General features: G+C 44.1%; 1 protein-coding gene across 3 annotated transcripts in view; it reads left to right on the plus strand.

Annotated features, from left to right (window-relative positions):
- LOC311240980 (CLIP-associating protein 1-A-like) overlaps positions 1-13,114 on the plus strand; it is a 127,226-nt gene that overhangs the window by 55,553 nt on the left and 58,559 nt on the right. For all 3 annotated transcript variants that reach the window (XM_084329617.1, XM_084329618.1, XM_084329619.1), the window contains 5 exons: positions 1,455-1,514; positions 3,976-4,053; positions 5,767-5,934; positions 8,464-8,510; positions 8,669-8,872. In XM_084329617.1, coding sequence (XP_084185743.1) covers positions 1,455-1,514; positions 3,976-4,053; positions 5,767-5,934; positions 8,464-8,510; positions 8,669-8,872 — 557 coding nt within the window. The remainder of the gene's footprint in view (positions 1-1,454; positions 1,515-3,975; positions 4,054-5,766; positions 5,935-8,463; positions 8,511-8,668; positions 8,873-13,114) is intronic.

Consider the following 13,114-nt stretch of genomic DNA (forward strand, 5'->3'; position numbering starts at 1 on the left):
CCCTGAATGTCTAATTTATTTCATTATACAAAGTTTCCCAGCAAAGCAACATGTATTAAGTACACAGGTCAAATGTATTCACAAAACAAATCACCATTCAACATTACTGAAGACTCCTGTGACTGTACAGAATACAGATGCATTTTGCTATGTATTTCTTAATTTTCATTAATCACAATTCACACAAGCCATCATGCGATGTACATCTGTTGGTAGTTTGTTGTGTGTATATAGCCACTGTTGGTAGTTTGTTGTGTGTGTGTGTATATAGCCACTGTTGGTAGTTTGTTGTGTGTATATAGCCACTGTTGGTAGTTTGTTGTGTGTGTATATATATATAGCCACTGTTGGTAGTTTGTTGTGTGTGTGTATATATATATATAGCCACTGTTGGTAGTTTGTTGTGTGTGTGTGTATATAGCCACTGTTGGTAGTTTGTTGTGTGTGTGTATATATAGAGCCACTGTTGGTAGTTTGTTGTATGTATATAGCCACTGTTGGTAGTTTGTTGTGTGTGTGTATATATATAGCCACTGTTGGTAGTTTGTTGTGTGTGTGTATATATATATATAGCCACTGTTGGTAGTTTGTTGTGTGTGTGTATATAGCCACTGTTGGTAGTTTGTTGTGTGTGTGTATATATAGAGCCACTGTTGGTAGTTTGTTGTGTGTATATAGCCACTGTTGGTAGTTTGTTGTGTGTGTATATATAGAGCCACTGTTGGTAGTTTGTTGTGTGTATATAGCCACTGTTGGTAGTTTGTTGTGTGTGTATATATATATAGCCACTGTTGGTAGTTTGTTGTGTGTATATAGCCACTGTTGGTAGTTTGTTGTGTGTGTATATATATATAGCCACTGTTGGTAGTTTGTTGTGTGTGTGTATATATATATATAATATAGCCACTGTTGGTAGTTTGGTGTGTGTGTATATATATATATATATATATATATATATATATATATATATATATATATATATATATATATATATATATAGCCACTGTTGGTAGTTTGTTGTGTGTGTATATAGCCACTGTTGGTAGTTTGTTGTGTGTGTATATAGCCACTGTTGGTAGTTTGTTGTGTATATATATATATATATATATATATATATATATATATATATATATATATATATATATATATATATATATATATATATATATAGCCACTGTTGGTAGTTTGTTGTGTGTGTGTGTGTATATATATATATATAGCCACTGTTGGGAGTTTGTTGTGTGTGTATATAGCCACTGTTGGTAGTTTGTTGTGTGTGTGTGTATATATATATAGCCACTGTTGGGAGTTTGTTGTGTGTGTATATACCGTATATAAATATAGCCACTGTTGGTAGTTTGTTGTTTGTGTGTATATAGCCACTGTTGGTAGTTTGTTGTGTAATTGTGTCGTTGCTCCTTTAACCTCTGGACTTGTACATGTCTTGTTTTCAGGCGTTGTTTTGAGTTCCTGGACCTCTTGCTGCAGGATTGGCAGACCAGCTCTCTGGAGAGGTAGGGAGTCAGTTCTAGATCAAACGTTGCTCATTTTAGGTATACTTTTCACAATGTTGCGTCACAGGTAGAATCTGGAGACCTCTCTTGGCACATCTCTCTGGCCTGCAATAGCAAGTCCTCCTCTATACCCAGATTCCCCACTCAACTCCAACCCACACAAGTGTAATATTTAACACCTAAAATATGGCTTGTACAGTACTGTTATGGTACTATAGTACTGCTACGGTACTAGAGTACTGCTGTACTACTGCAGTATTGCTATTGTACTGCAGTATTGCTATAGTACTACAGTCTGTTCACCTTCCCTTGGTTCATCCCAGAGCAGCTCACGGTCCTATTTCAGTGAATCGGAGATGGTTTGACTAAGGTTTACCTCAGCAGTATCCATGGTGATGCTCTCTCTCTGTATCTCTTTCACTCTCACACTCTGTATCTCTCTCTCTCTCTCTCTTTTTCTCTCTGGTCTCTAAAAAGGCACACTGTTACTTTCTGTCTACTTCCTGTCAGAGAGAAACCCAACCTGACCCTGCCATGCCCGGGGACTTCTCCCCTTCTCCATAGAGCGAGAGAGAGAGAGAGAGAGGGAGCGAGAGAGCGCGAGAAAGAGAGTGAGGGAGAGAGCATGAGAGAGAGAGAGAGAGATCTTCATGCTAGCTTAATGGGGAAAAAGGGCTAAATAGGGTATTTTTTTGTGAAAAATTCTGCAATATTTTACTGTATATCCAATTCCCAGTACAATTGTAATGTTAGCAATTGAAAACCTAGCTGTCATCACCCAGCTAAGGTAGCTAGTATAGCTAACATTAGTGAACTTAAAAGAACACGCCAACATTTGGGCAAATTAGCTTACCGTCTTCTCCAGAGAGAGACAAGAAGATGGATACCAGTTTCCTCTCTGTGCGTTCAGTAGAAAGCTATCTGGCTGCATGTTAGCCTAGCTTCTTCCCCGATACTCTGAACTTCCTTAACTCTCTCAGGTGGTAGAGGCGCTGCTTTGCCTTCTTTACGACTGAGTCTATGTGTTGTCCATGTCAGGTCCTCTGAGATGTGGACCCCCAGGTACTTGAAGCTGCTCACCCTGTCCACGGTAGCCCCGTTTATCCTTAGTGGTGTGTGTGCCCCTGCTGTGTTCTCCTAAAATCCACGATCAGCTCCTTGGTTTTACCAATGTTCACGAGCAGGCTGTTGTCCTGGCCCCAGCGTTCCAGTACCTCAACCTCCTCCCGGTAGGCCTTCTCGTCGTTGTCAGAGATCAGCCCCACCACTGTGTCGTCCGCAAACTTCACTATGGAGTTGGAGCTGAACCTGGCCACACAATCATGTGTGTGTATAGTGAATACAGCAGGGGGCTCAGGACACAGCCCTGGGGGGACCCGATACTCAGGGTGATGGTGTTGGAGGTCTGACCCCCCACCCTGACCGCCTGGGGCCTTTCACTCAGAAAGTCCAGTATCCAGGCGCTCAGAGCGGAGCTCAGACCCAGCTCGATCAGCTTGTCCACCAGTCTGGTCTCACATAGCCCCCCTTCTGGCAGTCTAGGTGAGAAAGGGTGCTGTGCAGTACCTGAGAGACCGCATCGTCAGTGGACCTGTTTGGCCTGTATGCAAATTGCATAGGGTCCATATCACTGGGGAGCGAGGCACAAATGTAATCCTTAACCAGCCTCTCAAAACATTTCATGACCACAGAGGTGAGTGCCACCGGTCTGTAGTCATTAAGACCTGTTGGGGAGGATTTCTTTGGTACAGGTATTATGGTGGACACATTGAAGCAGGCAGGGACCACGGATTCAGCCAGGCATAGATTAAATATGGTGGTGAACACTGGGGCTAGCTGGTTAGCACAGGATTTAAGTATACGTCCTGTTATCCCGTCTGGGCCAGCTGCCTTTCTGCTGTTCACCCGCATAAATGCTCTTCTCACACTGTGTTCCGTCAATGAGAGAGTGCCCCCGCCCCCCCCCGGATGCCCCCCCCCCCTCCACGACGGCCGGTGTGTCAGTGACGTCGTTAGCCAGTGAGCTAGCGTCGCTACTGTTTGCCCCGAACCGCGTGTAAAAGGAGTTTAGCTGGTCCGCGAGAGAGGCGTCGGCACTCCCCATTGAGGGGGCGCTGACTTTGTAGTCAGTTATTGTCCGTAGCCCTCGCCATAAACCTCTTGTGTCATTCTGGGCCATTTGTGTCTCCATCTTGTCAGCGTATGTCCTCTTAGCAAGTTTAACAGCCTTGCGCAGAGTATAGACTGTAGCCTTATACTCTTCCATGTTTCCTGACGCTCTGGCCAGGTTATAAGCAGTGGTGCGAGTTTTCAGAGCCGCTCGGATAGTTGGTCGACCACTAATTTCGGTGTCTTTATAAGTCTCTGTCTGTGTGTGTATGTTTGCATGCCCAGCAGTCTTAAATCGGTGGTTTAGATGATGATATGAATAAATGATATATTCTCCCCTACTCCTCTCTAGACACGGCACGGTATTGACAGAGACCATTAAGAAAGGAATCCATGACGCCGACTCAGAGGCCCGTTCGGGCGCCAGAAAGTAAGCCACGCCCCCCACTATCAGTCTGACTAACAAGCCACGCCCCCACTCCCAGTCTGCATGACGAGCCACACCCCCACTATCAGTCTGCATAACAAGCCACACCCCCACTACCAGTCTGCATAACAAGCCACACCCCACTACCAGTCTGCATAACAAGCCACGCCCCAACTACCAGTCTGCATAACAAGCCACGCCCCAACTACCAGTCTGCATAACAAGCCACGCCCCAACTACCTGTCTGCATAACAAGCCACGCCCCAACTACCAGTCTGCATAACAAGCCACGCCCCAACTACCAGTCTGCATAACAAGCCACACCCCCACTACCAGTCTGCATAACAAGCCACACCCCCACTACCAGTCTGCATAACAAGCCATGCCCCCACTATCAGTCTGCATAACAAGCCATGCCCCCACTATCAGTCTGCATAACAAGCCATGCCCCCACTACCTGTTTGCATAACAAGCCACGCCCCCACTATCAGTCTGCATAACAAGCCACGCCCCCACTATCAGTCTGCATTAGGGATGGGTACCGAATTCGGTACTTTTGAGGTACCGAACCGAAACACGTTGGTACTACCGAGTATCGAATCAAGTGAGAAACCTAAAAAAAAATAAAAAAAAAAGATTTTTTTTTTTTTTTTTAACTTTTTTTTTTTAACTTTTTTCTTTTCATGTCAACGTTCACACGCACAATATATGCTTACCTAGGATTTGACTTGATTCAACAACAAAGCAGTTGGAGCAATGACAAGCCGAAAACTGTCGAAATTGTAGTTATTTGAAGTTTGGATTTTCTTTTTTTACGCCTGAGGTAGGTAAATAAAATTTCTTGAGACTACTTGAGATACCGGTACCGGTATCGGTTCAAATGTGAAAGGTACCCATCCCTAGTCTGCATAACAGTCCAGAAAACAGAATAAACATGGAATAAACATTGTGAGAACAGAATAAACATGGAATACACATTGTTAGAATAGAATAGACATTGTGAGAATAGAATAGACATTGTGCCAACAGAATAAACACTGAGTGAGAACAGAATAGACATTGTGCCAACAGAATAAACACTGAGTGAGAACAGAATAGACATTGTGCCAACAGAATAAACACTGAGTGAGAACAGAATAGACATTGTGCCAACAGAATAAACACTGAGAACAGAACAGCATCATGGTGGGAGTTACACTGAGCACAGAACAGCATCATGGTGTGAGTTACACTGAGAACAGAACAGCATCATGGTGGGAGTTACACTGAGAACAGAACAGCATCATGGTGGGAGTTACACTGAGAACAGAACAGCATCATGGTGGGAGTTACACTGAGAACAGAACAGCATCATGGTGGGAGTTACACTGAGAACAGAACAGCATCATGGTGGGAGTTACACTGAGAACAGAACAGCATCATGGTGTGAGTTACACTGAGCACAGAACAGCATCATGGTGGGAGTTACACTGAGCACAGAACAGCATCATGGTGGGAGTTACACTGAGAACAGAACAGCATCATGGTGGGAGTTACACTGAGAACAGAACAGCATCATGGTGGGAGTTACACTGAGCACAGAACAGCATCATGGTGGGAGTTACACTGAGAACAGAACAGCATCATGGTGGGAGTTACACTGAGAACAGAACAGCATCATGTGAGTTACCGCAGGGGGTTCTGAGGGTTCTGAGGGTTCTGCTGCTGCTTTGCCAGGTGCTACTGGGCGTTCCACAGTCACTTCAGCCGGGAGGCGGAGCAGCTGTTCCAGAGCCTGGAAGCGTCCTATCAGAAGGCCCTGCAGGCCCACCTGAGGAGCGGCGACACCCTCGTGTCGCTCCCCGCCTCCGACCGCTCCTCCTCCTCCTCCCAGGAGAGCCTCAAGTGAGTTTCCTCACACCTCCTTCTCTTTGTTTTTCTCTTGTGTGCAGAGCTTTTCACGACCGCACTGGAACTGTTCTTTTTAAAGGAACACGCCAACATTATGGAAAATGCACTCACCATCTTCTCCAGAGTCAGACAAGAAGATGGATACCAATTTCCTCTCTGTGCGTTCAGTAGAAAGCTATCCGCCTGCAAGCTAGCCTAGTTTAGCACAAATTAATGGCAGTGAATACATACCACTAGCTAGAATACTAGAACAGCTAGGCTAGTGATCCATATCCACTTCCATTGATTTGTGCTAATCTAGGCTAGCTTGCAGCCGGATAGCTAAATAATGTGCATTGTGCAGTTCAGCTGTGACAAGAACCCTCCCTCTTGAAACAATTCATTCAGAATTGCCGTAGTTCACGTGTAATTATTTTCTTTTCTACTTAAAGTTGAACCTAACAATTATTCTGACACCATTTTTAATGACAAGATTGCAATGCTATTGATGGATCTTGAGTCATATTTGATCTGCAAAGTTGGATCTGAATTTCGTTTGTTGGTATAGGCCTGTGCACCAGCGCTAGATGTGCAATTATTATCGTATTTGTACCATAAAAGCAGCTCTCTCGTTACAGACACAGAAACAGCCCATTGAGAACAGGACTGAAAGAGGGGCTACTAGAATGCATGTGTTATATGAGTGTTTTAGTTGTTTTATGCAATAAACTTCAAAGACATGTTTAACACATTGAGTGCCAGCAGGGGGCGCACGATTTATCGCTTGAATGCCAGCCTTTTGGGACTGATTTTACGATATTTCATGATTTTCGCGGAGCTATTTATATATTCTATATTATGGCTGTGTGTCCAATACGCCCGTCGCTTATCAATGACTTGCTTGCAGTCAACATGTATGAAACGGATTGTTTTTTCATCGGTACATATCCGTTTTATACCGTTTTTGAAAATGTATGGCTGATTTATGAATCGTTTTCAAATAAACGCTAGATTATCGATAGTATATGTGTACTTATGCACGCTAGAGAAGCGGGCTGAAAATGTGATTATCTGACCTGGTCAGCGCTAACGTCATATACACACATACACACATAGGGGACACGTTGTGGAATATGTGAAAAAAACATCCGATTACCCCAAGACTGGTAAAATAGATTCCTTACCTCACATCAGATGTTCTGCAAAAAGATTATTCCAATTCCTGATCGCCATTCCAAATATCGATCGTGTTTACTGATCCAACGATCCAACCTCGAAACACATATTCCACGCTGCTCTGAGGGTCCCCAATGAATGCAATCGTCACGGGTTACATGCCTGAGAAGTAAAATGTGGAATCCGTTTCCCCCCCCCCCCCCATGCATTTCCATTGAGTCCAATCCAATGGGTGCATTACCATCCGGGAGACGATAGGGGGCGGTATTTTCCCTTTTCGAGGTCAGAGCCAGTCCCAATGATAACATGAGGCTGGATTGATGAAAAATGTATGGATATCGCTAATAAAAGCAATAACGATTAAATAACGAGATTTCTCGTTGTTGGCACTCAACGCATGGTGGCGAACAACGAGATTTCTCGTTGTTGGTACTCAAAGTGTTAAGGGACCTCAAGGACTAACTTGTTGAAAAGGACTGAAATATGTATGAAAGTTCTTGCACACCAAAAAAAAATTTAAACGAATAAACAAGGACTGACGCAACAGATTACGGATTGTCTGACATGACGTCCCAGAGTGCTGGTTTCTGGTGTCTGACCACCAGGCTCATCTGACCATATCTCTCTGGTGTCTTGACCACCAGGCTCATCTGACCATATCTCTCTGGTGTCTTGACCACCAGGCTCATCTGACCATATCTCTCTGGTGTCTTGACCACCAGGCTCATCTGACCATATCTCTCTGGTGTCTGACCACCAGGCTCATCTGACCATATCTCTGGTGTCTGACCACCAGGCTCATCTGACCATATCTCTCTGGTGTCTGACCTCCAGGCTCATCTGACCATATCTCTCTGGTGTCTGACCTCCAGGCTCATCTGACCATATCTCTCTGGTGTCTGACCACCAGGCTCATCTGACCATATCTCTCTGGTGTCTGACCACCAGGCTCATCTGACCATATCTCTCTGGTGTCTTGACCACCAGGCTCATCTGACCATATCTCTCTGGTGTCTGACCTCCAGACTCATCTGACCATATCTCTCTGGTGTCTGACCACCAGGCTCATCTGACCATATCTCTCTGGTGTCTGACCACCAGGCTCATCTGACCATATCTCTCTGGTGTCTTGACCACCAGGCTCATCTGACCATATCTCTCTGGTGTCTGACCACCAGGCTCATCTGACCATATCTCTCTGGTGTCTGACCACCAGGCTCATCTGACCATATCTCTCTGGGGTCTTGACCACCAGGCTCATCTGACCATATCTCTCTGGGGTCTTGACCACCAGGCTCATCTGACCATATCTTTCTGGTGCCTTGACCACCAGGCTCATCTGACCATATCTCTCTTGTCTCCCCACAGCCGACCCCTCTCCACCAAGAGCTCCGCGGGAGGCAGCATGGCTAGATGTAAGGACACAGCGCTTCATCCCAGACCAACCTTTACTCTATATTCATATTTAGTGGGATATGTTACTATTGTGCTGTCATGAGCAATCCCTTTTAAACTCTTCCTTAAACCTCAAAATAAACCAAAACTCTGACCGCCCACTCTCTCTGCCGGGCAGCGAAAGCAGGCCAGGCCACCAGGCCACCCGCCGCCGCCCCCTCTCCGGGTTCCCTCCAGCGCTCTCGCAGCGATGTGGACGTCAACGCCGCGGCCAGTGCCAGCTCCAGGACCCGCATGCCTGCCGCGCCCTCCGCCGCGCACCCCTCCGCCTCCCCCTTCAGTTCGGCCTCCGCACTGCCTCCCGGCTCCTACGCTTCGCTAGGTAAGGGCTGAGTCCACCCTGCAGGGTGTCTAGAGAGGAATGTAGGAACCCACTGAAACAAAGGTCTCAGTGCTAGGATGGGAGATTTTGTAAGATGAGTCATACGATTTACTATTATTTGTTGTCAACAGCACTATGGGGCAATAGATAAAAAGAGAATGCAAAGTTGCATTAGAAGAATATAGAAAATAAATAATAATGTTAGAATTATTATTAATGTTAGAATTATTATTTAAAATAATGTTAGAATTATTATTTAAGCTACCATCTAGCCAACTTGAACTACAAACTAGCCAACTTGAACTATGTTATGGAAAATGTTAAAGGACAAAAGATGAGCCGTTTGTTAAAATCATTCTGAGTTGTTATTAAAAATAGAAAACATAGTTTATTTCATCTGTGGCCACAAATGAAAGATCAGTTTACAATCAGAGACAACATGTGTTCACACACAAGAGTCTGACCAGCAAAGTGACAAAGAGCTCTGGTCAGACGTACATTAATACACAGAAATAGACGTATTAGAACAGATATGACTGAAAGTATAAAATGGCCCAGTTAGGAGAATCAACCTTGGCTAGGCGGAGGTTGTTCACCATGTTCCTAACTGGAATGTTAAACAACCTTAAAAGATTAGGTCAAAAGTAGGGATGCTCGATATTGGCTTTTTTACCTATACCGATATTGTCCAACTCTTAATTTCCGATACCGATATCAACCGATACCGATATATGCAGGCCGGAATCAAACCTGCAATGTTGTGATTACATGGTACCGTTATGAGCCTTAGCTTGGTGAGCTATGATTATGACTAAGATTATGATTTCCATTCTTAAGACAACAATTTTGATAGTTGCCAACATCACAGATTTTTACTACGATGCGATTAGATTCAACAACCTATGATCAACATACGATATATTGTGATCCAGCTGCATGTTACAACATGTCTTATCAAGTCGTAAATACCCTATATACAGTGCATGAACACGCACACAAACCCCCTTGTCATCCCAGCCTGACTACTACTACTTTCCATCCATTAACCTCAGTCCTACCTATAGGAACACACTCTCTCTCTCTCTCCACCCTAACCTCTTAACCCCTGTTATATTTCTCCCGGACCTCCATCGCCCTTTGTTTCGGCCTCTTCAGACGGCGCATTGTCTGATAACACGGAGGGTAAGCTGTGTGTGTGTGTGTGTGTGTGTGTGTGTGTGTGTGTGTGTGTGTGTGTGTGTGTGTGTGTGTGTGTGTGTGTGTGTGTGTGTGTGTGTGTGTGTGTGTGTGTGTGTGTGTGTGTGTGTGTGTGTGTGTGTGTGTGTGTGTGTGTGTGTGTGTGTGTGTGTGTGTGTGTGTGTGTGTGTGTGTGTGTGTGTGTGTGTGCGTCTCGTCTTCCATGTGTGGAAGGGGTAGGGTGGAGGTAGACCCCCTCTATGCCTCCTTGTTGTGTGTAGTATTATATTCTCATGGTGTTTTATTTGTGGTGAAATCTCTTTGTGCATGGACTGTATCCTGCATGGTGTACCGTACTGTCCTGTTCTCTAGAACTGAACACGGGTATTCTAGTTGGTATGTGATAGCTAGCTAGCACTGGGGTGTTTTCCCTAACGTAGACCTTTCAAGTTGTCTCTTCTATGCGTTTTGGACTTTACACACCACTAGCATAATAAAAGTGAATAGTCTTTTGGGTTTGTTGACTGAAGTTATGGTGTCTCTCTGTTGCATCTAGTAGAAGCAACATAACGTGGTCCTCCATCCTCAGCTCCCAAAACCAACCCTCAAACTCCTTGGTAGATGGCAAAACAATGAAGTATTTATTAAGTTAACACAAAATGAAAGGGAGCATAGGCTTCAGATTGGGCCATGGCCAAAATACAAATTAAATGAGGTTTAAAGATCCCCTCCAGGTGTATTTTAAACCCATAATCCATTGATTATATTTACCAGGAATTCCACGTCTGCAGCTTATATTCTTTCAAGATATGTCATTACCTACTCAGCTTTCTGTCTGCTGAAGATAAAGGTGTTAAGTTACCACATATTGGACCATGTTAGATTTGACCTATTAGTGACATATCACACATGCAACTCAGATGTCAGGGAAGTACAGAGAAGCTCTCCCTTTCCAGAGGAAGAATGTGGGAAAAAATCCAGCACAAATAACTATCTAATCTGTGTAGCCTCCAAGAGGTCAATCTACATAAACTGTCAAAAAAAAAAAACGAAAGCATAAAATGCAGATGTATAAACCTCTTAATCCAAACACAGTAGAGAACTTAACAATACAAAAAACGACCTAACTATAACTGAAATACAAAAACGACCTACAGTAACTATAACTGGAATACAAAAACGACCTAACTATGATTGAAGTTGGGGTTGCCGTCACCTTGCAAGCTGGTCGGCTCCTATACAGTATGGTCAAGGAAGTTATGGAGCCAATGGGCTGCAGACTCTCCCTCACAGTAGTTGGATGATCAGCCAATCATCACTATTGTCTTATTGCAGTTGGTGGTGGGAGTAGTTTGGTTGCTGCTGGGAACAGCTGCTTCTAGTACCTGCTGTGCTTTCTAAATAATACATATGTTTTATAATGTTTGTTGTCAAACACACATTGGAAATCAGTTTACTGTTTTACAGTAGCTGCGATGTCTTTTCCCCACACCGTGGCCTGGACGTGGGTAAATACGTTGATAAAAACAATTACCAAATAATTTCCACATATTCTCAGAAGTTCTCATACCATTAATGGTAATTAATACATTCAAATATTTCTTATTGTCGTCAAAGATGGAAGGAGAAGCAGCTATTGGTGAAATCTTGGGCATTTGCAGTATATCTTCAGTTAGCCATTGCTCAAGATCAGCCAGCAGATTTAAGTTGTTTTTGTTTATTTACAGTGGAGTAGTATAGAATTGCAGAGAGAACAGTGTCATAGTATGCCGTAGTATTGTATGTATATATATATGTGTGTGTGTATATATATATATACCATGGCATATATCAACCACTCGGTATTTAAACATAAAAAAAAGGTTTTAATCTGGAGCTTATCGGGCAAATTTACTATAATTACCCAGTTTTGTTTTGCGTTGGCTTTAGACAGATGCTTTTTCATAGTTTCTACATTATTCATTCAGCAAGGAGCGTTTTTTCCAAAATCGATGGACTGCTGCTAAATGAATGTAGAGGGATTAGTAAAGTAGGATCTCGGTGCTCAGTGACGTCTGTAGCGTTCTCTCCTCGGGTATCTGCTTTGTGACCATGTGACATGTCTCGCAGGCAGAGAGTAGAGGCATCGATCGTGTCCATAGAGACAGTCAGACTGGGCAGACAGGCACAGACATTGATCTTGCCCACACTCCACGGGGCAGATATTGATCGTGACGACGGACGGACGGGTCGGGAGTTCTTCACCGTTCAGCAGGGAACCCCTCGTCATCCCTGGACCATGTCGTTGTTGAGAATCACTTGCTCGTGTGTTACTGTTACGTTGTGACCTCTCTCTCTCCTCCGTGCTGGTGCCCCTTTCTCCCCCTGAATGAGCCATCTTCCCACACATACACGCATAAAAGATACATGGAAACGTCTTCATTGTTTTATTGTGGGAGACGTGTCTTCCTCCCGTGAATGGTTTTGCTGCTGATGATGAAATGGTATGTCCTGTGTGGTATGTTACAGCTTGTGTAGAATTCATAGAGTTGGACGTGGGTGCAATGCATGGTGGCTTTAAAGACTTGGATACTTTCTCTGTATTTGTTGTGGTGTCTTGGTGTCGGTCACAGGCTGTCAGGTGTCTGAAATATCCAAGCTTGTATCCCATTCCTTTTTAACGTTTCCGTTGCTTGAATCCAGCCCAAACGAATCACAAAAGGTTTTTTGTTTTTCCACTTTGCTCGTAAACCGCCACGACTGTTGCTGTGAATTTCTGTGAACAGTGAACTTTCCTTAAGAGGTCTCCACTGGAGTTTTTGACCACTAGTTGATGAATCTGGCGCTATAGAGCACAGTAGGAGTGCATGGGGGGGAAATAAACCTCAAACATTCAGTGGTTAACGAGCAAATCGAGTGAAAATGGAAGACTTGCGATTTGTTAGACTGGATCCACGCAAATTCTTCCACCGCCTCCTTTAAAGAACTTGCTGGAGGGAGTAATGAAGCTACTAGAATGGGGAGGATTTTGGAACGTCAGACGCAGCCTTTTCCAGATGATGATGATGGTTGTTTTGTTTTGTCTTT

The sequence above is a fragment of the Notolepis coatsorum genome (genome assembly GCF_963971535.1).
Source record: "Notolepis coatsorum genome assembly, chromosome: 1".
Classification (NCBI taxonomy): domain Eukaryota; kingdom Metazoa; phylum Chordata; class Actinopteri; order Aulopiformes; family Paralepididae; genus Notolepis; species Notolepis coatsorum.